This window comes from Crotalus tigris, unplaced genomic scaffold (genome assembly GCF_016545835.1).
Source record: "Crotalus tigris isolate CLP2741 ecotype Arizona unplaced genomic scaffold, ASM1654583v1 scf7180000020166.501630, whole genome shotgun sequence".
Classification (NCBI taxonomy): Eukaryota; Metazoa; Chordata; class Lepidosauria; order Squamata; family Viperidae; genus Crotalus; species Crotalus tigris.
Genome location: NW_024097884.1, coordinates 25501 through 52894, shown reverse-complemented (window position 1 = coordinate 52894; position 27394 = coordinate 25501). Strand labels below are relative to the sequence as shown.

The 27394-nt window shown below is 40.3% G+C and overlaps 1 protein-coding gene across 1 annotated transcript in view; it reads left to right on the top strand.

Annotated features, from left to right (window-relative positions):
• LOC120318289 (low-density lipoprotein receptor-related protein 1-like) overlaps positions 1–27394 on the top strand; it is a gene marked incomplete at its 3' end in the record, with an annotated part of 251793 nt that overhangs the window by 199084 nt on the left and 25315 nt on the right. Inside the window, exons 17-26 of the mRNA XM_039365706.1 lie at positions 2369–2509; positions 3984–4109; positions 4724–4840; positions 6532–6612; positions 11307–11474; positions 13801–13983; positions 16663–16863; positions 17701–17946; positions 20063–20260; positions 25902–26106. Coding sequence (XP_039221640.1) covers positions 2369–2509; positions 3984–4109; positions 4724–4840; positions 6532–6612; positions 11307–11474; positions 13801–13983; positions 16663–16863; positions 17701–17946; positions 20063–20260; positions 25902–26106 — 1666 coding nt within the window. The remainder of the gene's footprint in view (positions 1–2368; positions 2510–3983; positions 4110–4723; positions 4841–6531; positions 6613–11306; positions 11475–13800; positions 13984–16662; positions 16864–17700; positions 17947–20062; positions 20261–25901; positions 26107–27394) is intronic.

Here is a 27394-nt window from a genome sequence, read left to right as displayed (position 1 = left end):
TATTTTTGTGTGTGTCAGCAGAACTGGAAAGAATGGTTTTGTGTTGTTGTTGTTTTTTTACTTTATTTGAAATATCAGACTTTATTGGGATTTCTAAATCAAGTGATCACATTTTCCCCCCTGTTCCTGCTGTGATACTTTGCAATACAACCTCCACATAAATGAAGCTTTTTTTTTCCATCGCTGCCTCTTCCTCCAACAGAAAAAGTTCCTTTGCGTAATTTCTGTATCCCAAACTGCTGATTAAAAAATGGGGTAAATCTGAAGAGTGCACATGACCCCAGCACCCTGCTTATGGTGCCCTGAATTCCATGCTTCTGAAATGGACAGTAGAAGAGCCAAATTTTGAAAGTGTAGGAGAGTGTTTTTTTTTTTTTAAAAAAAAATAAGAATGGAGATGGGAGCAGGAGGTCTCTGGAGCCACCTTATATGCAGATGGCTTCCTTTGGCTTCCAATTAGTTGAGTTATGGACCCCAATTCTTCAGATGTTGTCTACTCATTCTTTAAATATTTAGGAGTGGTAGCTATTTACGTTGTTAAGGACCTGCCAACAAGCTTGTAGCTCTATTTCCACTAACAAAAGAGGCTATTAAAGTAAGTAAATCTTAAAATGTAACAGTTGGAAGGAATCTTGAAAACCATCCAACTTGATGTCCAGTACTAGAAGCTGCTTCTGCATCACTAAGCATTTCTGCTTCCTACCTATCGTTTTACCTTCTAAACATCTGTGCAAATAATTTGAATATAAAGTAGGAAATTCTGTGCAAATTGCTGTCTATGCAAAATGTTGCAGGGTTTTGATTCTTATGGAAGGTTGTGCAGATGTAGCAGGGGTGGTCAGTTTTCCATCAGTCATACATAATCCCTGCCTTCTCTTGGGGTACAATACTTTTTGTGATGCCTGAATTTACTTTATATAGATGTAAAAGCAAACAACTCTTTCTGTATGACATCATGGTGGCAGTGGTATTTCATGAAGCAACTATTTTAAGAACATACACATTCTCAAACTGGGATACAGAAACTCGTGATTTGTTTTTACATATACAATCTGTACATGTTCATCACTAATACGATCTTTGCATGTTGAAATTACTAATTCTGGGGGAGGGTGAGATTTTATCCCATCTTTATTATTTTTATAAATAACTCAAGACAGACAACATATCTAATACTCTTTTCCTTCCACAACAACCATCTGTGAGGTAGCTTGGAGCGAGAGAGTGACTGGTCCAATATGCCTCAGGCAAGACTAGAACTCACAGCCTCCCGGTTTTATGCAAGGTCTGGAAGTTGGAGTCTTGGGGTGGAGTATTACCATTGCATGTATTTTGGGGTTTCTGGTACATAACAATCCCATCTCCCCACTTGGAGAGTCTCTCAAGAGCTTCCTATTACCTTCCTGTTACCAGAGCTCTTATTCCAGTTCAGAAATCAGATTGGGACTGTGGTGGGCAAAAATAGTTCAAATCTACTCCTTCATACATTGCCAATACTGCTGTAGTTAACCCTTCATTTGTCCTAAAAAAAGTCATCTCCATTCCAAATCTCCATGCCCACTTGTAGTGGGGAGCAGCTGGCCTTTGAAAGAACAAGCCAGCCTTATCTGCCCAGAGGTTATCACCTGACCCCCAAGAACCAAAACAAACAAAAATAAAAGATTTTTGTTTTTAAAAAGAATCATTTTGGACCGGAAGAGGTTGGGTCTTTAGGAAAAAGTTGGCTAGAGTCCAACTGAGAGGATTACCTCAGATTAGGCTGGGAATTGCATTGTTTGGCTATAGTTAGAAGTGTGTGTTGTGTGCGTAGAGAACCTTACTTTCTTTTGGCACTTTTATTACATTTTTGGTGAAATCAACTAGTTGCTTTTTATTACCCACTTCAGTTTGGCTGGGCTATAGACTACCAAAGTTTTTGTTTTGTTTCTCTTTCTATATTTACCCACACCCAGATGGGGTGAGGATTTCACCCTGATACTTCAGAAGGATGGTCTGGAAGAGAGAAATGGGTTTATAGCAGAGGTCCCCAACCTTTTGAGCACTAGGGACCAGTTATGTGGAGAGATTTTTCCCGCGGACCGGAGGGAGCATAGTTTTGTCTGCTGCCTGCATCCTGTGGATGGGGCTTTGCTTGTTTGTGCGGCCCGGTTGCTGGCATGCTGCGGCCCAGTACCGGTCTATGGACTCGGGGTTGGGGACTCCTGGTTTATAGTGAATGGCAGCAAGGATACTTAATTTTCCAGTCACTGTTCATCCATAGGTGCAGATTACCTCAGAACTGAAGTATCTGAGAGGAGGGGCTGGTTCAGCTCTGAGGATGTCTCTTCCTTATTAAAACACCACTCTTCCCTTGTTCTTTCTTGTCTAGCCAATCCATCTTACGTTCCACCTCCACAATGCCAGCCTGGGGAATTTGCTTGCAAGAATAGTCGATGTATACAGGAGCGATGGAAATGTGATGGGGACAATGACTGCCTGGACAACAGTGATGAGGCACCTGAACTCTGCCGTATGTATTTGCTTGAGGGGCATCAGGGTTCTTCCTGACCATTCCCATCCTCTCATGAGATACATGGGATCAAGCATCCCTAGGCTAGCATAACTAGGTGTATTTTGCATGAGGCAGTATGGTGAATCCAGAGCACTTTCAAATGATAGAGAACTCCAAAGGTGAAAAGGGGTTGTACTCAACGTACAAAATTCTACTAGAATAGTGGCCCCCAACCTTTCCGGCTTGGTGGCCTGGCCTGGGGGTGTGGTGGGGGAAGGGGATGGTTTTGTGTGAGTGGTAGGTTCGTGTGTGTGAGCGTGTGCAGCTGCATTTGTGTGACTGGACCTTCTTGTGCAAGTGGAAGCACCCGCCACTTGTTCAAGTGGAGTTATATGTGCTCGCCCGCTGATTTCATGGCCTGGCTCTGAACATAATAATGGGTTCTGGTCCAGGGATTGGGTACCTCTATACTAGAAGACATCATCACATTTATATCTACAGAAGCAGACACCATGAAATCTAATACATTAGATTACAGTGAAAGCACCATATTTTTTGTTTGGTATTGAATGTAGTAGGTTGAGAAGTTGAACGTTAATTTTAAGGTAAGTCAAAATCAACAGCATAGGAATGTAAAAGGATGCTTGTAATACTCCCAAGAGCATCTCTGCCCTTCCCTGTTCCTTTTGTTGCCTTTTTTCCTGAAACAAATAAAAACAAAGGACCCAGTTAGAAAAATACAGTTTGACTATAAAGATTCAGTCCTCGCCTTCTATTCTACAGAAGTCTAGTAACTGATGGTTAACATTCATTTTTCTTGAGATCTTTCAGAGCCTCTAATGCTCTGGCTTAAATTGACTAATTGAATGTATAATTGTTGTATAAGACAGCTTTTTAGAAAACATCGTAGATTGGGAAAATATAAATAAATTTTTTATTCCCCAAAATTGGATTCCTAGTTATAGATATTCCTTATGTTGACATGGAATATGCATATGTCATACTGAATAAATGATTTCTAGGAATGTGAAGCAGAAAAGGTGCATGTGAGACCAAGAAAAAATACAGCTATTTTTTATGATTGACAAGTACAGGAAGCGCATGCATGCTGGAGCTGAAGCACCTTTTTCACTTTAAATCCAAACAGCTGCACGTCCATAGTAGTATGGACTTTTCTAGTGCTTCTAGTAAAGCATTTCTTAGTCTTATCAATCAAAATCAATCTCAACAAAAAACTTGGAAAACTTTGTGAAAATAATAGTACTATTATAGGAAGAAGACCTCAGATAGATTTCCCATAAAATCTCTGAATTTGGCATTGCCACAATTGGAAAACTCATCTGAATTTTGCCCAAAGCCTCACGATTCTTACCTATTCCAAGGGAGGAGGCTCTTTGGTCCTAAGTTCACATTACTGTCATACACATAGAAGGAAAGAAGGATCTCATTGTGTGATGTCCTAAGATGCCTTCCTTGCTTTTACATTCTGCAGATCAGCACACATGCCCTTCAGACCGCTTCAAATGTGAGAATAATCGTTGCATCCCCAACCGCTGGCTATGTGATGGGGATAATGATTGCGGCAACAATGAAGATGAATCTAATTCCACATGCTCTGGTAATGATCGTTTGTTATCCATCTAATTAACTAGATAGCTGTTCTTCATTTGACCCTCATTACATAACTGTGCGAGTAAGAGCTGTCATGACGTAGTGGTTAGAATGCAGTATTGCAGGCTAATTCTGCTGACTGCCAATTGCCAGCAGTTCAAATCTCATTGGCTCATGGTTGACTCAGCCTTCCATCCTTTCTTCCTCAGCTTTCCATCCTTCCAAGGTCGGTAAAAATGAGGACCCAGATTATTGGGGGCAATATGCTGACTCTGTAAACTGCTTAGAGAGGGCTGTAAAGCACTGTGAAGCAATATATCAGTCTAAGTGCTATTACTAATTGCTTTGCTATCTAAGTGAACCTGTAGATCAGTCTTCTCCAACTTTCAAGATATGGTGGAACTCCAGTTCTCAAAATTCTGGGTAGTTTCTGCACATTTGCAAAGCATGTATTTGAATATGGTGCTGAACAGGTCTGTATTGGACCTGTTTAACTATTTCTGTATATATGATATTTATCACTGGACATTTTTCTATCCACCATTAGAATGATTCAAGAAGGCGTGTAATTTTGTTTGTAATATTTCTCCTGTTATTCACTGCCATTTGCCTCCTCCCCAGCTCGTACGTGTCCCACCAACCAGTTCTCCTGTGCCAGTGGCCGTTGCATCCCTAACTCTTGGACCTGTGACTTGGATGATGATTGTGGGGATCGCTCTGATGAATCAGCATCATGTGGTGAGTGAGGAAACGGATTCTGATGTATTACATTTGTAAATGTATTGCTAAGTGAATGGATATTCACAATCTACTAGTGCTTTGTTGTAATAACAGAGTTATTATTATAACCATAGTTACAATTATAGTACATAATCTCCAGCCATATGGTCTGAGAGAAATGTACATTAGAAAGGCTGTGGATTCTTTCATGTGTTTACTTTTTATTTCTAAAAAGTAGAACTATATGTTATACAAGGCTCTAAAACTGTATCTGCCTCTTTCACACACATTTCAAGCAGACATAATTAAATATCTAAACACAAATGCGTATTTGTTTCTATCCATACCTGGGAACATCCTAGAAAAACTAATCAAGCAACAGATTTGTGAGCAGCTAGAAATAAGCAAGAATTAATAGAACTCATTATGAGTTTGTTAAAACAAATCATGCCAAATAAACCTTATTGCCTTTTTGATAAAGTGACTAAATTAGTGGATTAAGGAAATGCTGTCGACATAGTATACCTAGACTTCACAACACATTTAACAAACTAGACCATAGCTTATTTCTTGTCAAAATAGAACAATGTGGGGATTGGCTGATCAACCACACTCAGCGTGTGGCCATCAATGGAACTACATCTACAAGGAGAGAAGCATGCAGAGGGGTACCTCAAGGTTCTGTCTTGGATCTGGTGCTTTTCAATATCTGATCTAAATGAAGGGATAGAGGAGAAGCTCATCAAACTAGCAGACGACCCCAAGCTGAGTGGAATTGCTAAGATTTTGAAAGATAGACTCAAGATTGAGCAGGATCTTGACAGACTAGAGTCAGCGGCACTATCCAATAAAATGCAGTTCAGTGTTGAGAAAAAGTAGGGTCCTCCACTTAGGCAGAAAAAATGAATGCATGGGTATAGAATAGGCAGTACCTGTCTCAATAATAGTAACTGTGAGAGGGATCCAGGTGTCCTAGTGGACCTCCATTTAGGTATGAGCCAGTAGTGAGCTGCAGCTGCCAAAAAAGCCAATGCTGTCTGAGGTTGCATCTATAGAGGGACGGTATCAAGGTCACGAGAAGCGATAGTACCATTCTATACTGCACTAGTGGTCACCACACTTGGAATATTGCATCTAGTTCTGGTTGCCATGAAACAAAAAAGATGCTGAGACCCTAGAAAGAGTGCAGAAAAAAAGCAACAAGGATGATAAAGGTTCTGGAGACTAAACTGTACAATGAATGGTTAAAGGAATTAGGTATACCTAATCTAGCGAAGAGAAGGATTAGAGGTAACAGGATAGGTGTCTTCCAGTACTTCAGGGGCAGTTACAGAAATGAGAGGGCTGACTTATTTTCCAAAGCACCTGAAGGTAGGACAAGAAGAGGCTCATAAAAGAGAGAGCCTACCTGGAACTAAGGAGCATGAAAAAAATTACCAAAAATTAGTTTTAATGTGATAGAAATTTGGAAGGGACTGATTATTAAATATGTGGGGATATTTAGAGCTGTTATTACAATACTTCCACACACCTTCTGGAGCACAGACCTCTAAATGCCATTTGAAGACCCAGTGAAACCCTCATCTCCCTGAAAACTCCCTATCCCCCACTTTACCTCTTGTGATACCACAACAATTTCATCCATTTGATACAGCAGAGCTTCCTGGATGCACAATACATCCTGCAAATGTTCTTATTTCTCTTTGTAGCCTACCCGACTTGTTTCCCTCTGACCCAGTTTACTTGCCACAATGGCCGCTGCATCAATATCAATTGGAGATGTGACAATGGTAAGCTTATACTGCATGCAGTGTCCTTCTGTGTCGGCTGGAATGGTAAGGTCAGAAACAAAGAGTCTGTAAAGCTGAACTGCAGATTCTATAGAAAAGATGGGCTTGGAATTATGTTTTCTGTCTTTCTCATCTCTGCATGATAATGTTTGCTTTAACATGCTGCCTTCTTCATCTTTTTCTGTATAAGAGTAGCTGGCCCTTTATCATATCTGGGGTTCATTGACCTCTTCCCTACATCTCCCAGAGATCCCCATCTAGAGCAGGGGTGTCAAACTGCAGGCCCGCAGGCTGGTTTCATTATACCGGAGCCGCGCCCACCCTATTGCCGGCAATGGTGAAAAAGCTCCGATACGTTGCGCGACATCACGTGACGTCGCAAGTTTGACATGTCTGATCTAGAGGGAAGTACAGGTAGTCCTTGAGGTATGAACCTAATGGAGCCTGCCCATTAGGGTCGTGGTAAGTCAAAAAATAAAAATTCATCCAATGACTCGGACTCAATTTTACACATTTTTAAAATCAAATTCATTAATTGAATCAAATGGGTTGTGAAATGAACAAAGTTTATGTAATTTCCTCCAATTTGTTAATTGATTGTTGCCATCACCGGCTGCCTATCAGCTGTTTCGGGTGCAGCCTTTGGCCCAGGAATTAAATTGCCTCCAAGCAGGCTCACAGCTATTGCAGTTGCTTTTTTTTTTTTTTTCTAAATCCACTTGTTGCTAATCAGCTCAAACATCTTCAGCTGCCCGGGGAGGGGGGAAGTTTACAGAATTCTCTGGTTGCAGTTGCTTGGTTTTTTTTTTAAAAAAAGCTTGTCACTAATTAGCTTAAGAATAGGAGTGTCAAACTGCCAGCCCGGCCATGCCGGCAATGGAAAAAAAGTCACAATACGTGGCAACACATCACATGATGTGCTTAAGAGTCTCTTACCGGTTACCCAGAGGTAGATAGGGATGGGATTTACAGAACTCTCTGCTTGCAACAGTAGCAGAGATGGAAGGGACCTTGAGGTCATCTAGTCTAACCCACTGCTTTCACAAGAGTATTTCTGATAAATGCCCATCCAGTCTCTTCTTAAAAGCTTCCAGTGATGGGGCACCCACAACCTCTGGAGGCAATTTAAATTTAAAACTTACAAATTACAGTAATATACACTAGTCTCCAACATAAAAGCAAGGAAATGTAACGTTATAGAATGCTTGGTCTAGATGCTGGCTAGCACTTATTTCTACAAGCATTTCAAGGCAAATGCAAACAAACTATCTTTGCAAAGTACTGTACTTACAAATACAATAGTTCGCAGAGTACAATACTTAAAAAGAAGCAGAGCGGAGTTCCCAAAGTGCTTACAAATAAACTACAGTACATAGAGTAACAAAAAAGAATATTTTAAAATATAGTACTAACAGAAGCAATTCTAGTGCTCCAGTCTTCAAGGTTAGACAGCAGCAGATCCTCCACACGGCACCCAAAAAAACCCCCAAAAACAAACTTGGTGCCGGCTGCAAAAATCACCTGATATTGTTTGGCCAGGTGATCAGGGACCAAAAACAAAAAACAAAACCCTGCCAGCTTTAGGAAATGTCGTAACCCTGAATGTCCAGGCAAGTCACAGAGTTAAAAATGGCTGACGCTGCAGCAGTAACTGAATCCAAGTCACATGGTTACAGAGGCCTCTTTTTGGTCGCAGTTTTGAATTTCAGAATAAATTCGTTCTTGTGAAAATTGGCTAAATAAATGTTTGTACCTGGGGGATTACCTGTAATGCAAGCAGCAAGCTTCACATCTTGACTTGAGATCATCTTAACTATACCATTCTAGCCTTTCTGTTAGGGGTGAGTATGCAGATACTTGTCTCATCCCAAAGTACAACGTATTCCTTAGGTTGGAAAGTCAAATGTTGTTTGGCCCACTGGAAGCTTAGCAGGCAAGCCCTTTGAATGTGGCTTACTTCAAGATCTCTTTGGCTTGTTAATCACATTGTGTAATCACAAAACCTGTCCAAAAATGTCAGGGACTTAGAACATCCTGTCAAAAGATCTGGGCTAATGAAAGTGAAGATTAGATGCCTCCACATCCTTCCACACCTTCCTTGAGGAAAGCTAGTCGGTGGAATTTGTCTTAAGCTTGGAGTTTAAGGGCAGGTACAGAATTAAATAGCAAAATGTTGCCTAGATAATTCTTTACCAAATTGCAGGTAAGTAGGAAATTTTGCTTTTGGCTGCTGTCCACTTAAGAAGGTCTCCTGCATTTGGAGGATTTGAACATCAAGAGAAAAGTACATGATTGTTTTCTCTTGATACTGTGTGGATGGTAGCACTCAATCATGCAACTACAAACCTTTACCCTGAAATGGGGAAAGAAAAATGCCTGTAATTTTCCACCAAAATGCTAGCGAGATGGAAGCCATCTTTTTCTAGTATTAAATTGGCTGTTGAATTGCTGCTAGTTCTTTTGTTATTGTTGTTATTTTTAAACTTTCTTTTAGAGGAGGAAACATACATGGCTGTGTTTCTTTCTCCATTACATTTTTATAAGTTAAAAAAAAGATGCCTGTTTGCCTTCCACGGAGGTTTAGATTGTATATTAATGATCAGCTATCATTTTGATGAAATGTGAGTCATGAATCTGACTAGATTAAGAATTTATTTTAGATTACTGGTTTGTATGACTCGATGTACTCATTTTGCACAAATCAGACTTGAGCACATTTACATGGTTTGATGTAGCCAACTTTCAATTCTGATTTTGAAGTAGAAGCTGAAAATTAAAGAAAGAATTTAGCGCATCTTTCAGGAGAGTAATGTAGGTTACCCTCCTGATCTCTTTTCTCCTGTTGAGGATAAAATAGGTGTATGGATTCTGTCTCATTCCCTTTCTGTGTTTGACACAACTCTCTCTTCATGATCTTCCTCCTTTCCCCTCTGCATGTTCTATCCTTTGGATGCTAATTTGTCTCCATTTTCATATTTGATTTCTAGTTTCCTGTTTTCTTTTTGTTTGTGTGTGTTGATTGGGTGGGTGCACATGTGTTCACCATGCCCACTTTCCTGTCTTTTCTGGTTGGTTTCTGTGTTTCAGAAAAGGATTGTGGGGATGGCTCTGACGAAAAGAATTGTCCAAAAGGCAACGGTTAGTGCATAGATCAACATGCACCTCACCCCTCCTGTACTCCTTGACTCCCTCCCCAAAGCTGTCACTTTTGCAGTTTCAGTCCCTGCAAAGACTTAGCACTTCCTGTCTTTGTTTGGGGGAGGTTTGGGCATTGATAAATCTCATTAGGTAGTCAGGAAGATTATTCTGGCGCTTGCTTGTCACATTGGTACTTATCATTTCCCATATTTTATAGGCCATCAGATAATGTTGCTGCTCTTTGCCTTATGGTCCAAAGAGTTCACTAACTTAAAAGGAAGTCCTGAAGGAAGTCCTGAGCCAGACACATATGCTGTTCTTCTATTTATTCAATGTCCCTTGCTTCTCAGCAAGGAAGCCTATGCAAATTCAGAACTTCCTAAAACAAGTTGTGGGAAGGTTCTCTTGTGATTTGGGGATGTGTGATTTGAAATATCTTTGCTTAGAAGGAGTGGTTAGAAAGAAGTATTGCAGGCTAACTCTGCCCACTGCCAGGAGTTCAATCCTGACCATTTTAAGATTGACTCAGCTTTTCATCCTTCTGAGGTTGGTAAAATGAGGACACAGATTGTTGGGGGCAATATGCTGACTCTGTAAACCACTTAGGGCTGGAAAGCACTATGAAGTGTATATAATTCTAAGTGCTATTGCTATTGCTATTTCATGGCTTCCATTGTATTCTAAACAACAGTGCATCAGATTAGATGTGCTGATAAAGCTAACTGAGTACGAAAGAATGCTTCTTTTGAATATCTCCCTGGGCTGTAGAGCTTGGAAAAGGTCCAGTAAGTTCAAGAGCAATGCAAGTTGCCAAAACCAAGGGAAATTTTAGCAGTAGGAGCAGTCTTGTTCACTGGCCTTGCTACAGGCAAAATAAAATCCAACAATGTGTGGATAATCAGTAATAACTTGATTCATCACCATGCTTGGCCATAAATAGCTAAATGCTAAATAAATGAGTCATAAATTATTTTCTCTATCGGTGCCTATTCTTACTTAGAAGCAGACGTTTCCTATAAAGAAGAAAATCCTAGATCAAGATAGTGCAGGTGCTAACATATGCAGAGATGCATACATATGTATGTATGGGCATTGTTTTGAATTTTAAGAAATACACACTTCCATTGATCCTGGAATCCAATAATGTCATAATCATGATAATATGATTCCTTTCACTTCACCCACTCCCCTTCCCCCATGGTGCATGGGATGATCTATGCAGTTTCTGTGTTTTTTTTTTATAAATTTTGTTGCTATTCTTGTTGCTGTTACTATCGTTTAGTGGCTTCTTTAGTGGTAAAAGCTCTTGGGGAAGTGCATAAGCATGTTTGGCTAGAATATGCATGGGCTAGAAGGGTGCCATTTATGCAGGCTTGGGGAAATTGGGATAACCTGAGACAGTGGATGCATTGCTGCCTTCTAGACTTTCTAGCTGCCAATCAGCGAAAGGAAGTCTGCATCTAGCTCAGAAGGGGAATGGGGGAAATGCATGGAAGGGTTGTGTTTGCTCCCCAGAACCCAGTAGACTGCCCTTCTCCTCCACTTCTTGTTTCCAGACAACGACTGCGGGGACAACAGTGATGAAGCTGGCTGCAGCCATTCCTGCTCCAGCAACCAGTTCAAATGCAACAGCGGGCGCTGCATTCCTGTCCATTGGACCTGCGATGGGGACAATGACTGCGGAGACTACAGCGATGAGACTCATGCCAACTGCACCAATCTGGGTGAGAATAGGGGAGGTTTGGAATTGCTTCTGTGTGGCACCAGCAACTTCTAATATCTGCCCTGGAAAAATAAAGCACCAGCAACATCTAACATCTGCCCTGGAAAAATAAAATACTACGCTTGAGCTGTGCTGAGCAAAACACCCTGGTCCATAAAAACTTTCTGTATATTATTCCGTTTGAAAAATTTCTCTTTTTTTTCATTTTGAATACATTATTTGTGGGTTTTGTAATCTGTATTTTTCATTAAAATGTGTAGAAGTAAGGTAAAAGTTAAAAAATAGGCTTGTTCTTAAAGTAACGTTCAATGAACAAAAACAATTCAAGGTTAGTTGCAGCTTTTCAGTAGAAGATCTGTAGGAGAATATCTCCTTTAGAATGAAACATTTCGTCTATAGCACATGTGAAGTTTGAATTATTTTTCATTGATACAGAATGCTAGATATTATTTAAAAATTTGCAGCACTGGGCCTCATAAACCCACTTACGTACCAGGAAATCCTTTCTTCTCCTGGTGACGGATGTTGGTTCGGAATTGTTGTGTCATTTTTGGATTAAATCATCAGGAGAAAGAGTTTGCTGTATTTCCCAAGGACAGAGTAAAGGACCTGCAGATTTTGGTGTTTTTATAGCCTCTTTGTTAGAAATAGGATGTCATGTGGTGGTAGAACTATTGTGCTAATATAGAGGTGGTTAATGATGGTCCCTTTATGACTTGTGGACCAATTCCCAGAATTTCTGAGCATGGCTGGCTCAGGAATTCTGGGAGTTGAAGTCCACAAGTCATAAAAGGGCCGAAATTCCCCACCTCTGTGCCAATACCTGGGAGACCCAAGTCCCAACCATGGCTTAATCATTCTCTTTCAATCCAGCCCATTGCAAAACCTGATTATTGAGAGAAAAATTAAAAAGAGGGAACACAGAGTACCAGCTGTGAATTCCTCAGTGAAAGACAGGATCTGAAATGAAAAACAACCTTAACAAATAAAAACATCAACCTGGAAACAAATGACTTCAATTACTAAAATTAATAATAATGTATTAAATTTATATGGCACCCACTCCCAGCAGCTCATTTAAATAATCATTGTTTGCATTATATATTATTACTTTATCAGAAACTGCAAAGGGGAATATATTATTTAAATAAAATTAGAGATATATCGCATACAATTCATCCAGTATAAAAACTGGCTTGAGAGCCAGAAGAATAGAGCACTAATAATTTCTCAGCCAGGTGAAACATGTAAATTCAAAATTATTTAAAACTGGTGGGTTTTGAAAGCCGTTTTAAAACGCTGCAACTAAGGTGGAGGAAAGCCATTCCATAAAGAAGGGGCTGCAGGCCCCTGCCTTAAGATCTCTGGTCTACAGATTATAAAAGCCAGCTGCTGAAGTGAGCATTTGAGAATGATCTCAAACTACAGACTCAAATCTTGTCAGATTCTTTGTGGCTTACAGATGTCCAGAATAGTAAGATGAAAAACCAAAATTAATAACATGCAGTAAAAGCAGGTAAACATTGCTGCTTCAGCACTTATATTGATATTGATGCCTCCGTGTTCAGTCAGACTTGTTCCTTGTTTTCTAACAATGATGCTCAAGATGCCTCCTCCATGGTTTCACTTCCCAGAGTGGCTTGGATCAATTCTGGATCAATGAAGGGGAGAGGCTGCTCAGGCATAGTCCTGTCCAAGGTTGTAGCAACCTCCATATTCTAAGATGTAACTAAAGCTTCAGTAGGACAGCCTAGGGCAGTGTTTCTCAACTTTGACAATTTTAAGGCATGTGGACTTCAACTCCCAGAATTCCACAGCCAGCAAGTTGAAGCATTGCTGGCTGTGGAATTCTGGGAGTTGAAGTCCACATGCCTTAAAATTGTCAAGGTTGAGAAACACTGCCCTAGGGTGTCCTTGGGGAAACTCCCACATGCCCTCTGGAAACCAAAAGATCCATTTAGCATCTGGGACAGATCATTCCAACGGATCCATCTTTCCTATGAGGAAATGGAGGTACTAGTTAATTCCATGGCAATCAGGGTAATCTGATCATGATAAAGAATAAAGGTCAGATGCTAATGATGTGTGCCTTCAAATTACATACAAACCGAGGCTAATGTGTGGTTTCCTGCATGAGTCCAAAAGGTGATGAAAATTAACATGGCATGCCTGAAAACCATTTGCAGTTTGATAAGAGCATCTCTCCCCTGATCTGTCATACTAGGTCTTTTTTCCCCCCTTGCCCATTTAACAGTGCTTCAGTACGTCCAGCCCTAGTCATTAGTACTGCCCCAATTAACATGCTACCTCATTTATTCCCCCTGCAGCAACCCGCCCACCTGGAGGCTGCCATATAGATGAGTTCCAATGCCGACTGGACGCACTCTGCATTCCCATGCGCTGGCACTGTGATGGTGACACTGACTGTATGGACTCTAGTGATGAGAAGAACTGTGAGGGTGTCACTCATGTCTGTGATCCAAATGTGAAGTTTGGCTGCAAGGATTCTGGTAAATTGCATTGTGTTATAGAGATGAGGTGGAAAACGCAACTACATTATTGTGCACATCTAAACCACTTTAATAGAAAAATTCAGTTGTATCCAGTGCTTATTAAAAATAAGCGTGGTGTAACGAATAGCAGCCTTTCCAAACAATAGCCATTTGTTGATCTGGTATGAGCATGAGTAAATCTAAATTAGAAGAGAGGTCACTTGAGAGTAGCGATATGACATAAGATTTTGGCATTGGCTTCTAAAATTGCGGCAGATTTCATGAAATATTACAGATTTGGATAATTTTTTTTATTTATTTTTTATTTTTTTAAACCAACAAAACAAAACATAACACACATACACACACAGTGTATACTCCTCCCTTTTTTTTTAACAACAATTTCGTAGTGGTAATTTTCTATTATTTACATTCCCCCCCTTATTCTTTAGAATATTTGTCCTTGTTGCCCCGTTGTTTCTTATTTGCATTTTTCTTCCTTCATACTATACTTCATACTAAGAATAATACATATTATTATTACTATACATTATTATACATACATTTTCCACTTTTGACCTTTCCACATTTATTCTCCTCTATTATTTCTAGTCTCCAACCAGCCGTACCACTTGTTCCATATTAGATAGTACTCTGTGTCTTCCTTTTCTTTTATCTCTTTTGTTAATTTGTCCATCTCAGCACAGTCCAGGATTTTTCTTATCACTTCTTCCTCTGATGGTATATTCTCATTTTTCCAGAACTGTGGTATGCTATTCTTTCTGCCGTTGTTATATGTAGAATTAAGTACCATATTTCTTTACTATATTTTCTGTTTAAAATACCCAGCAAGAAGATCTCTGGTTTCCAGTCTATAGGTTGGTCTATTATTTCTTCGATCCATCTTCTTATTTTAGTCCAGTATTTTTTCGCAACTGGGCATGTCCACCATAAATGATAATATGTTCCATGTACCTTTTTACATTTCCAACATGTTGGCGAATTGTTTTGGAACATCTTGGCAAGCTTTGCTGGTGGAAGATGCCGTCTGTAAAACATCTTCAACTGGTTTTCCTTGAATGCTTCTGACATAGTCAAATTTATGTTTATTTCCCATATTTTTCCCATTTCTCCAATTCTATATTATATCCAAATTTTTTTGCCCATCTAATAGATTTGGATAATTTTTAATTATAAACATCAACAGAATGTCCCAGATGTCACCTTCTGCGTACTGGACTGTGTTGAAATTCTGTATTACCCAGTATAAAATTATCTTTCAGCCATTTACCCTCACACATATTTATTATGGCAGTAACTGTGTGTTTAAAAAAAGTGGAGATAAAAATGCAGTAAACTGAAACTTGGCCCAAGTTGTTTGTGTGGCTCATAGTAATTTGCACAGGCACTGGGTCTCATTATCTCAGTTGTGAATGAAGAAGATCTAAATAACTGAAGGGGTTTTGGTGCTCTGAGCTTGGTTGTTTTCTTGCTAGCACTGATGATGTTACCTAGTTTGGGTAATGAAATGTCTGCAAGAAAGCAACCGAGCTCAGAGGATACCAACGATCCTTCGTTTCAACCCTGAATGTCGAAATGAATACAAATGTTCTCCTTTATTGGAAGAGCAATATTTGTCTACACTCAAGATATTTTCCTCTATCCCTCCCCCCCCCCTTTTTTTTTTGCTATTAAAGAAATATGCGTAGGTCTGCTGTTCAGGTCTGCTAAATAATGAATCAACGAGCTACGCATTTCTCATCTTTAAATAAAAAGTCTAGCATGATCTATGTACTCTTCATGTTCTTCAAAGCTTATATTGTTTTGTATCATCATAATTACTGCAATACTATCCATGAACAAGGGTAATTGTGTGCATACCCAAACATGCACAGCACACAGGTCACTTGACATACAAAAACCACACGCCAGTTGTCCCAGCTGGAGTTTCTTGTTTTTCTTTGAAGACATTTTGCTTCTCGTCCAAGAAGCTTCTTCAGCTCTGACTCAGCTGGTCATTTGCATTCTTTTAGAGAGAGACCAGCTGTCCACAAGGAATCTAAATACTTCCATTCCCAACCAACTAGTCTGAGCTGAAGAAGTTTCTTGGATGAGAAGCGAAGCATCTTCAAGGAAAAACAAGAAAGTCCACTTGCCTCTTGAAAAAGCACTTTTGGGATAGCCATGACCTGGATGACTGAGAATCTCCATAGACACATCAGTTGACTTCTTTGTAGAATGCAATACAGCTCAAACAATAGCTGATGTATATGATCTTCTTTATTCCTTGGCCCTTAGAATCTTTTACTGATCCAGATAAACAGAAATCTGTAGGCCTGAGAGGCTTTTTCAGTGTGCTTATTCTTCCCAGAAGCATGGAGAAGTGGAATGTAAGAAAACAATACATTGCTGCTTGAGAAATTGTGAAGATTACAGCTGGATTTGCTCCTGACTTTTTATTTTATACTCTTTTTCTTCCCTGATTTTCCTGATCACTGCTTTGTGACTTAAAGGAGCCTAGTTGGGGATCTTCAAAAAGAGAACAAGGCACTGCCTCTCCTCCCCAGTATTCCTTTAGAGGAATTACAGATTTTCTTTCTCCAGCTTTCCCATTTGTGTTTCTTAGGAATTTTAAAGATTATATTATATATTGAAAAGATTAAGTGGGTTCTTAATTGTGTCTCGACTTTTTTCTAGCACGGTGTATCAGCAAAGCTTGGGTATGCGATGGAGACAATGATTGTGAGGACAATTCTGATGAAGAGAATTGTGAGGCTTTGGTGTGCAAACCACCCTCCCACACATGTGCCAATACAACATCTATCTGCCTCCCCCCTGAGAAGCTGTGTGATGGAAATGATGACTGCGGGGACGGTTCTGATGAAGGGCAACTGTGTGGTGAGTGTCGGGCAAGGAACAAATTATTCTGTCTTATGTCAATATTGTCCTTTCTCTAAATAAACTTTTACAACCCACTGTCCTCTCAGGAAATTGGGAGTATAGCTCCCAAAATTTCCTGGTAAATATAACTCTAGGCCTTTGCATGTTTTAAAGACTGTTGAGAAGTTAATATCCATTTTTCCTAAGATAAGGACTTCTTGTTCATCTGATTTGTGAAAAGTGATTGCCACAAAAATATATTGCAAGAGATGTAAATGTTGGATAGGCCTTGTTTGCTTTATGTCTAACGTATGAACGTAAATAAATACAGATATTGTTTTAATTTAATTGAAAAAACAAGGCAAACATCATAGATAAAGCTAATATAGAGGCCTAAAAAATCTTGCTAGTAGACAGTGCGTGAATTGTTTGGATATTATGCAGTTTAATGAGTTAGAAAGTTCAAGACTATTGCTCTCATTACAAAATGAGGCTATTGATGCTGCAGATTGAGCAGTAGAAAACAACTTTTGGACCACAGATTGTTAACTAAGTTCCTGCTTACAAATGTACAGTGGAAGATGCTTAGTCCATCCTCATGGTAGCAAATTTCAGGTGATTCGCTTTCGTACATGGTATTCAAAAACATCAGTTAATTAATTGGAGGACTGAGAAATTGGATCCAAAGATTAGTTGTAATAGTGAACCTGATGGGAAGCGTGTTTGTGGTATGGAGCTGATTTCCTGCGATAGGAAATGGGAGGGAACTTGTTTGGTAATTATTGGTGGACAGTTTGAGCCAGTAGCTTGAATTTTCTCCCAATCATTTTCTGTGCCGTTTCTGACCTCATCCAGATCTTTGCTCTTTGGGCAACGGGGGCTGCAGCCACGACTGTGCGGTAGCACCAGGAGAGGGCATTGCCTGCTCATGCCCTCTAGGAATGGAGCTTGGTGCTGATAACAAGACCTGCCAGATCCAAAGCTACTGTGCCAAGCATCTCAAGTGCAGTCAAAAGTGTGAGCAGTTCAAGTACAACGTGAAGTGCTCTTGCTATGAAGGATGGATGCTGGAGTCTGATGGTGAGAGCTGTCGCAGTTTGGGTAAGTACTCAGTAAACTTTGTCTGCTTCAGAACAAGAAGTGGGTGTGCAATGTGTATTAAGATAGTAAATGTATACTAGTTGGGATCACATTTCACACATTAAATGACAAGCGTGCTGTTAGCGTCTTGGAAATGAAATCAATCTTGGCTTTTTGATAGCTGTATTTGTGTAATCATATACTTTTAAGTATCCATCAGAATCACACTTGACTTTTTTAGAAATATGTTTTTAAAAGAACACTCACCCACAATCATTACTCTACAGTACGTAGCATCATCCCTTAATCTAGAGCAGCGGTTCTCAACCTGTGGGTCGCGAACCCATTTGGGGTCGAACGACCATTTCACAGGGGTCGCCAAGCAACGCAGTCCGCCATTTTTTCCCCCTTTTCCTTAGCTGTGCTACTGCCTTTTATTCTATTGGCTTTTGAAAGCCAATAGAATAGACTCTCTTGAATAGAGTCTAATTCTATTGGCTTTCAAAAGCCAATAGGAATTGTCCAGGCTGTCTCTGCCCTGCTGAACCCACCAAAAGTCCCCTTCTGCATGCGTGGCGCTCCCGGGCAGGGAAAGTCCTCAACTTACGACTGGTTGGGTAGTCCTCGACTTACGACCGGTTGGGTAGTCCTTGACTTATGACCAGTTTGGGGGGGTCACGGCATTAAAAAGGTTGAGAACCACTGATCTAGAGGAAGATTGCTTTAAAGAGCATTCCGGCCAGTACCTTCAGTCAGTTTGGACACACTGAGTCGAGGAGGAGACACCATCTTTTGTTTCTTTTTCTCTAAATATTCTTCTTCTGACCAATTACTGCTAAACATCTGACTTTGGGCATCAGAAAGAAAATTCCTCTTGACACTCTTTTCCCCACAGACTTATGTAGAGGGTCTGAACAGGTGTTGCAAGGAATCTTGACTTTGTTCTGAAACATGTCCCTTCTCATAATAGGTTGAGGAGCTGAGTCTGGGTATGTGGAGCTGATCCGCTGTGATTCTTCTACTCTTATTGTCGGTTTAAAATGAATTGCTTGTGGAACCGTAGGCCAGGGATGCTTTCACAAGAATATACGGTGTCTCCCATATGATTCACTGAGACCTTTATGGAGAATAATACGATGAACCGAGAAGGTTCGCTTTAATGAAGAACTGATTCAAAACCCAAGCGCTGGACAAAGACTACATCCAGAATATGGCTCAATCCATAAAAAGTGTACTACGAAGAAAAGCTTTAGAAGAAGACATGTTTAGAAAAAAAAAGGGGGCAGTGGACTGCATGAAGACAACTGAGGCTTTTTCTGCAGGATACCAATCCACAGACACACACCCCTCCCCCCCGCCCCAATTCCATCCCTTCTGGAAAAATAGCAAAGCCAAAATCTTAATGAGGGATGGAGTTGCGGGCTAGGCCCTTTGAATCTGTTTTGTATGTGAGAAGAGTAGTAGGCCACTCTAAGGTTCTTGCCTTTTTGGGAAACTGAATGGGAAAGAGACCAAAAGCGGAGTTAGCGGGAGGGAAGGGAAAGTCCGGCTTGGTGTTTTCCCGCAGTCAAGAAACACAGCAGTGTTCCTGTCCTTTAGGGACTTGCCTCATTCTGCCATGTTGCCACTGGCAGGCAAAAGAAAGACAGCTCTGTTCCCCAGAGCTCCAGGGAGGGCTGGGCGAGGGAGGATTTTAAAAAGATGCATGTTGTTCAGTTGCAGCCATGGTGTTCATTTCCCTCTTTTATGAAGAAGGGGAGGCTCGTGCTAGAGCTTTGGACCTTTGCCTGTGGGAATCATCGTCCACGGATTATCTTGTGACATGAATAAGTACTAGGATAATGAGCCCTTGTCCATATTTCAGGGATTGTTATTAATAATTTATCATGATTTATGGCAGCGGTTACGTTCGTGAAAATCCCAGCCCTTGACCGTCTTGGCAGAACAGAGACGGATAGAATTGGAAAGGGCAAAAAGGACTTTTAAAACTCAGAAGGTTGAAAGCTAATTTGTTCCAAATCTATTTTCAAGTGAAAGTATTTGCTACTGGAGCCCTCTCAGGAGTTGCTCCTGGGTTTGGAAGATGACAAAAAATATAACGGCAGCAGTTAATCAGCATTCCTCTTTCCATTTTTAGACCCGTTTAAACCTTTCATCATCTTCTCCAATCGCCATGAGATCCGGCGTATTGACTTACACAAGGGAGATTATAGCGTCTTAGTGCCTGGCTTGAGGAACACCATTGCCTTGGACTTTCATCTGAATCAGAGCTCCCTCTATTGGACTGACGTGGTAGAAGACAAGATATACCGAGGGAAATTGCATGAGAATGGAGGTGAGTATAGAGTGGTTCGGGGCCAGTCACTCCCTCTTTAGCCCCAGGAAAAAGACAATGGCAGACCACTTTCAAAAATATTATCAAGAAAATGGCATGAAATTTTCCAGGCAGTCACTAAAGTCACCAAAGACTGACTCAAAGTCGCATATGCATGCACCTACACACAGTGGTGGGATTCAAATATGTGAACAACCGGTTCTCTGTGTGGATGCCACGACCGGAAGTCCATTCTGGGCCTGGGCAACAAAAATTAGCTACTGGTTCTGCCGAACTGGTGCAAACTGGCTGGATCCCACCGCTACCCCCACACAGATATGGATGCTGTAGAATGGTGCCTTTTTTCCAAAGTATTTTTCCCCTCAGAAAGTTTATACTTTTAAAATATGATGTGCTCGTAGTCCATTCTAAACAGGACAGTTAGGCTTGTTTCTCAACCTTATATTCATGGATGGAACCACAATAAAGAAATGAATTGTCCATATGTTTGTTCTGCTATTATCAGTGATATAGTTTATGTTGTTGTAACTTTTTTCATTAGATAGTTTTCAAAGCTGATCACACCTTTTGGGAAACAAAAATATGATAACTAAAATATGAAATAACAGGGCCATTGGAGTGGGTTAAATATTACTGAAGCTTTTCAGAGCTTCTATGCTTTTAAATAAAAAGCTTTATTCGCTTCCTTTCTGGCACAGCTGATGAACTGCTTCTTTGTCAGTGACGTTCTTTGTAGCTCAATATTTTAATTAATAGTCTATTTATTTTTATTTTAATTGCAAATTAAAAATGAAAATAAAGCTTTGGCAATATTTTTATTTAAAGAAAAGAAGCTTGATGAGGGCACAGTTTTTGACCAAAGCAGCAACAGAGGCTGCTTAAATCCTTTTTTACTGACAGTTTTTCAGCTTCAGATTGGCTCATGGTAATCCATATATGCGTTTGTGAAGATAATCACATATCTTTTTTTTTTAAAAAAAATTATCTTTTGGAGAGAAAATGTACACAGCAATCAAAAAGTATTCCCCGTGTTAGAGAGGCAGCATCTTTTCTAGTGGGAAAGCGCGTATAAAGTGACAGTCTTGTAGGATGTGTTCCCTCCTTTGAGCATCTGTAGAGTTTATTGGTGGAAAGTCGGCACACCTCACCTCACCAGAACTCCCAGTTCTAGATAATGGGGCCCTGTCTCTTAACGTGACTCACAGCTGAGGAGGAGAAGGAACGACTGTTTCATCTCTCTGTTGAGCAGAAAAAAAAATACCTGAGCAATATCAATCCTTCCACCAAAGTTCAGAGAAGTTAAGGCTATTCATTTGCCTTAGTCCAGTCCACAAACAATGAGTGTTCCACCTCTCAAAATATGTAGGATAAATGTAATAATAATAACTCCCTACAGATCGTTCTTGACTGACAGTAGTTCATTTCCACCCTAAGCTACAAATATTCTCCTTCATAGGTTACAGTAGTTCATTTCGTGACCATTTGAAGTTAAAAAGGCACGTAAAAAATAATTTATGGTTATTTTTCACACTTAACAACCATTGCAGCATCACAAGGTCACATGATCAAAATTCAGACGCTTAGCTACCGACTCATTTACGATGGTTGCAATGTCCCGGAGTCATGTGATCAACCTTTTACAACCTTTTGAAGAGCAAAATCAATGGGGAAGCCAGATTCACTTAACAACTGTGTTACTAACAACTGCAGTGGTTCACTTAATAATTGTGTGGCAAGAGAGGTCTTAAAATGGGGGGCAAGGCTCACCTAACAACTGTCTCACTTAGTGACAGAAATTTTGGGCTCAATTGTGTTCCTAAGTTGAGAACCCCCTGTACTTCTGACAGTTTGCCTCCTCGGTTTTATTTTGTGATTCATTTACAACCGTTTGACTCAGGTGTTGTCAGCATTTTATTTTGGATTTCTAAAGTCCTTGTCCTCACTTCTTTTTTAAAGATTTAAGATCAATTCAGGAATGTAATGTTGTGAGTAACAGAAGCGGTTGGGCCACTTAGTACTCTGCATAGCCATGCCTTGGGAAAGCAAGGAGGAGGAGGAGGAGGAGGAGGAGGAGGAGGAGGAACAGAAATTTAATAGCTGACATAAAGTCTAGGGCTCATTGGTTCACTAAGCTTAGATAAAGTGATAGAAGGGAATGAAATTTTGCTTTGTGGCTGACCTAAAAGCACTCAGGTATTGCTAGGTACAACTTTGCTTTGGAAATGAGGGATAGAAATTTGTTTTGACTGACATAGGACCTGGCCAATCAGCAATGTGCACGTATAGCGTCTGCTTTTAAGCAAGATTAAAAAAAAATATCTTCTTGAACATAGTTCTAGGGCAGCGGTTCTCAACCTATGGGTCGCGACCCCATTTGGGGTCGATCGACCATTTTTCGGGGGTCGCCAAAGAAGGCGATCCGCCATTTTCTCCCCTCAGGGGGCGGCAGCGCGCATGCACGCCGTGCACGGGGGCGGTGCCGTGCATGCGCGCCGCGCACGGGGGGTGCCGTGCATGCGCGCCGCGCACGGGGGCGCCGCCGCGCATGCGCACCGCCCCGCGCATGCGCAGAACGTTTGTGTGACGGGGTTGCCGTCACACAAACGTTGAGAACCACTGTTCTAGGGGAAAGGCTGGACTTTTGCCCCATTTGTGGTCGGTGTGCTTCCACTGAGAGCTCACCGTCAATTAAGTAAGCTGTGGGTATTGGAAATCAAATTCCAAACATCCACATTATAAACAATTGCCAGCTTCTTGCATTACAATAAGCTCTTTGCTAGTTCTGGAAGAAGAAATAAATAGATAGCTAGCAGACTGAGCCCCAGTGATGAAGAACAAATCATCCTGGGGAATGATTAGGTTAGCCTTCTAATCTGCGTGTAGTAATTGAAAGCCAGTTAAAGCAGAGCAGGCCTTCAGTTTCAATCCATGAGACATTGCCCTCAAATAAAGCAGACGAGTGCGGCTAACAATATGGCAGGTACAGGATCCTCTTCACTAGGATTCTTGGGAATGAAGGATCTTATAAATTTTATCTTTAAAACTCTTTGAAGTAATTATTATAATCACCACCACAAAACCTTGTTTAACCAATGTCTCAGAGTGCTGTGTAAAATCCCCTAGGATACATTTCTTCCAGGGAGGTTCCACTGACAGGAAATCGAGGAGGTCCTAGTGACTCTGTCCATCACCACCTTTGTGTACTTTGTGCAGTGCTGAACTATCCATAGATTGATTACACTGACCCTTTATTGTGAACCGTAATTAGTTCAAAGGCGTGAATCTGGATTTCATATTTTAATGAAGATGTTTTTGTATTTAGAAAATAACAAAGGAATTATTCTCTTCTTTTCTGAATAGCTGTCTTTTAAGTACTTCAGTACAGGTAATCCTTGGTTAATGACCATTCATTCAGCAACTGTTTGAATGAATGAGCAGACTTTTGGCTGGCCCATAAAATTGTCGCAGGATCATAATTCAGGCATTCAACAACTGACTCACAATTACAATGGTGAATTGTGATTTGTGGCCTTCACTGCCAGCTTCCAACAAGCAGAGTCAATAAGGAAGCCAATAGAAGGCCACAAATAGCAATCGCATGAAATCACACCTAACAGCTCCAGTAGGCTTTGCTGTCATAAATGGGTGATGTCAAGCTTTATGTTCACTTCATTTAGCGATGCAATTCCTAGTCCAATTACTGTCATTGAGGATTACCTGTAAATTGGTCTATAAGTCCTTCAGGAAAAGCTGAAATGTGAAAAGGCCTTGAGATACCTTCCAAAATAAACCAGTCCACCATTAGAAACAGCAGCGCTCAATCCCTGTTAAATGGTACCTTCTTTCTTTTAAATGTTGATCATTATGTTGGAGTTAATTAGCATTTCCAGAGCTTTCCTAAATGGTAATTACAGCCTAGCAACTGTTTCAGCAAAGAACAGAGCCTAACCCGATTAGTGCATCAACAGAGCTGATGATGAGGCCCTGGGTGATCAAGGGATTGCAGAATACCAGGATGTATGTTCCCACTAAAGGACTTTCTGACCCTTCTCCCTATTCATCAAGCTATAGATTTTTAGAAGAAGACAATCCATTAGGTTTGAAATCTCTTGGGTTACTCAGACGTTGATTGTTGTTTTGAAGAAAAAAATCTCCTTGCTCTCAATAAAACTATTAAAAATTGAAATTAATTTTCCGCATATCTTTATTTTAATACCTAAAACTAGGAATTCTTTGACTTGTCCAGAGATTAAAATTATAAATGAGGTCAGAAATGAGATGTTACCATATTAGGATTGGGACAAATTTGCAACAGGGTCTTGATTTCTGTGCATTTTTAGTTTCTATTCTTAACTATTAATAAAGCCAAAATTTATGAGGTGTGGAACATAATTATAGCCTATATCGAAATAAAAGATAACAGATATAGTGGAGGAATGAATTCCCATTTTACTCAATGGAAAGAAAAGGCAACATGCTGAAAATGACTGAGCTAATTCTTCTGTAGGTTCTTTGGAATGAACTCAGTTACATGGATTCTGCTTTAATAACTCCAGCTACTTAGCAAGCATGGTTTCTTTCTCAGAATGGATTATACTTACATGTTACAATAAATTTACTAATACCTAAGGTGGCTAATATATTGTAAAATACTTCTTGAAGAAAGCATTGCATTTCAGCATCCTAGATCATCCTTCCCCAACTTGAGCATCATTCAGATGTATTGGCCTGAATTCTGAGAATTTCTTAGCCAACATATACACAGGTGAGAACACTGGGAATTGGAGCCCATATAAACAGTGTACTCAAGGTGGGGAATGCTGTCTTAGATAATTACTACCCTTTCTTCAGATTGTCTGATTTAAGATCTAATAAAGAGTAATAGCAACTGACCTTCAGACTTTCTGGAATCAAATTGGTTATTTGGATTGATGGATTCTGGATATTTTCAGGTGGAATAGCTTAATAATGTACAGTTAGTCCTCGACTTACGATCACAATTGAGCCCAAAATTTCTGTTGCTGAGTGAAACATTTGTTAAGTGAGTTTTGCCCCATGTTACAGCCTTTCTTGCCACGGTTGTTTAAGTGAATCACTGCAGTTGTTCAGTTAGTAACACAGTTCATCAATGAATCTGGTTTCCCCATTGACTTTGCTTGTCAGAAGGGCACAAAAGGTGATCACATGACACCCCCCCCGGGAGAGTGCAACTGTCATAAAAATGAACCAGTTGCCAAGCATCTGAATTTTGATCGTGTGACCGTGTGGCGGCTGCAACGGTCATAAGTGTGAAAATGGTCATAAGTCACTTTTTTCAATAGTATTGTAACTTGGAACAGTCACTAAATAAACTGTTGTATGTCAAAGATTACCTGTAGTAGGCCATGAGTTAAATAAGTGACAGTGTTTCCTGTGGTTCTGATGGTTTTCTCAGTAACATTTGGTATTATCCATTAAGATTTCTTTCTTGAAATGTTATTACAGCACATGGCGACGTCTTTCACCCATTTTTAATTGAGAGAGAAGATCTTGGGCGGTTAGATCACAGAAAGGAATTTTGAAAACTGTTTTCACCATGAAAGGAACGATGGATAATATGAACATTTATTGATGGCTTCTATCCCAACTCTCTTTTTTACAGCCCTAACTAGCTTTGAGGTGGTGATACAATATGGGCTAGCTACTCCTGAAGGACTTGCTGTGGACTGGATTGCTGGCAACATCTACTGGGTGGAGAGCAACCTGGACCAAATTGAAGTGGCTAAGCTAGACGGGACAATGAGGAGCACCTTATTGGCTGGGGATATCGAGCATCCTCGTGCTATTGCCCTAGACCCACGATGCGGGTATGACTTTGAATGTAGGCGATGGAGAAATCTATGGGCAGGAACGGATTAAAAAACACAGTGGAAGGTTGGGTACCACTATAACTTGTCCATGTGGATTTTGATGAAATACATTAATCTTTTAATCCATTAGCAAACCTCAACCTGCATTTAACATTTGCATGGGAGGGGGCAATAAACCAAATGTTCATGAGATATTTGGATCCTTAGGAGGGGCTGGATTTAATCCAAAAAAGGGGGCAAAACCATAGAATGCTAGTCATGGTCACTGAATTTAGCATCAAGAATGGCTGGTGTTTTGTTTATAAGCAAGCAGTTCCCTATGTCCGGTTAGATCCCACAGGCTGGGCTTCCTTCAGGCCCCGTCGGCCAAGCAGTGCCATTTGGCGGGGCCGCGGAGGAGGGCCTTCTCTGTGATGGCGCCCACGCTTTGGAACCAGCTCCCCCCGGAGATTAGGACCGCTCCCACCCTGTTGGTCTTCCATAAGCTACTTAAGACCTGGCTTTTCCGGCAGGCCTGGGGTTTATAAAATCTTACCCCTGGATGATTGTTTTTGTATTGTTGTTTTGTTATGTTTTATGTGTTTTTTATTGTCAGCCGCCCAGAGTCCTTCGGGAGTGGGGCGGCTTATAAATTTTAAAAATAAAATAAAATAAAATAAAGCTTCTATTTCTTAATAGAAAGATGTCTTGGTATTATATTTATTATTTATGTACTCTCTAGTGGAATTTTAAAAGTAAATAAGTGTTCAGATTAGGGTTAGGGTCCACAAGTCTTAAATGTCTGCACATTCCTCCATTGAATTGAAATTGAAATTGAATTAGATCCTCTCTGCAGGGAGATCTTGATAGAAATCCCTGCTTTCATAAAAAAAATATTACCGTTGTAGAGGGATACTCTTTATTCCTCCCTAGCCCTTTCATAAGAGTTAGATGGGATTGATCATAACTGATCCAGCCTACTGAAGAGCCCTGGAATATTTTCACATCACTTTAAAAAAAAAAAAAATGGAGGAAATTGTGCCATGTAGCACTGTGAATACAGACTTTCTGAACTCTGTAGAAATGAGGCATTGTTTTTAAAAGAATAGTCTTACAAGATTTACCTGTATTCGTGTAAGAACAGCTATGGAGAGTTACAGAGAGGATTGATATCAAATCACTGTTTAGTGTCTCAAAGAGTGAATGATTTACAGGGAGTATTGCAGTGTTACAAAGACTACTTACACCAGGGGTCTTCAAACTTGGCCCTTTTATGACTTGTGGACTTCAACTCCCAGAATTCCTC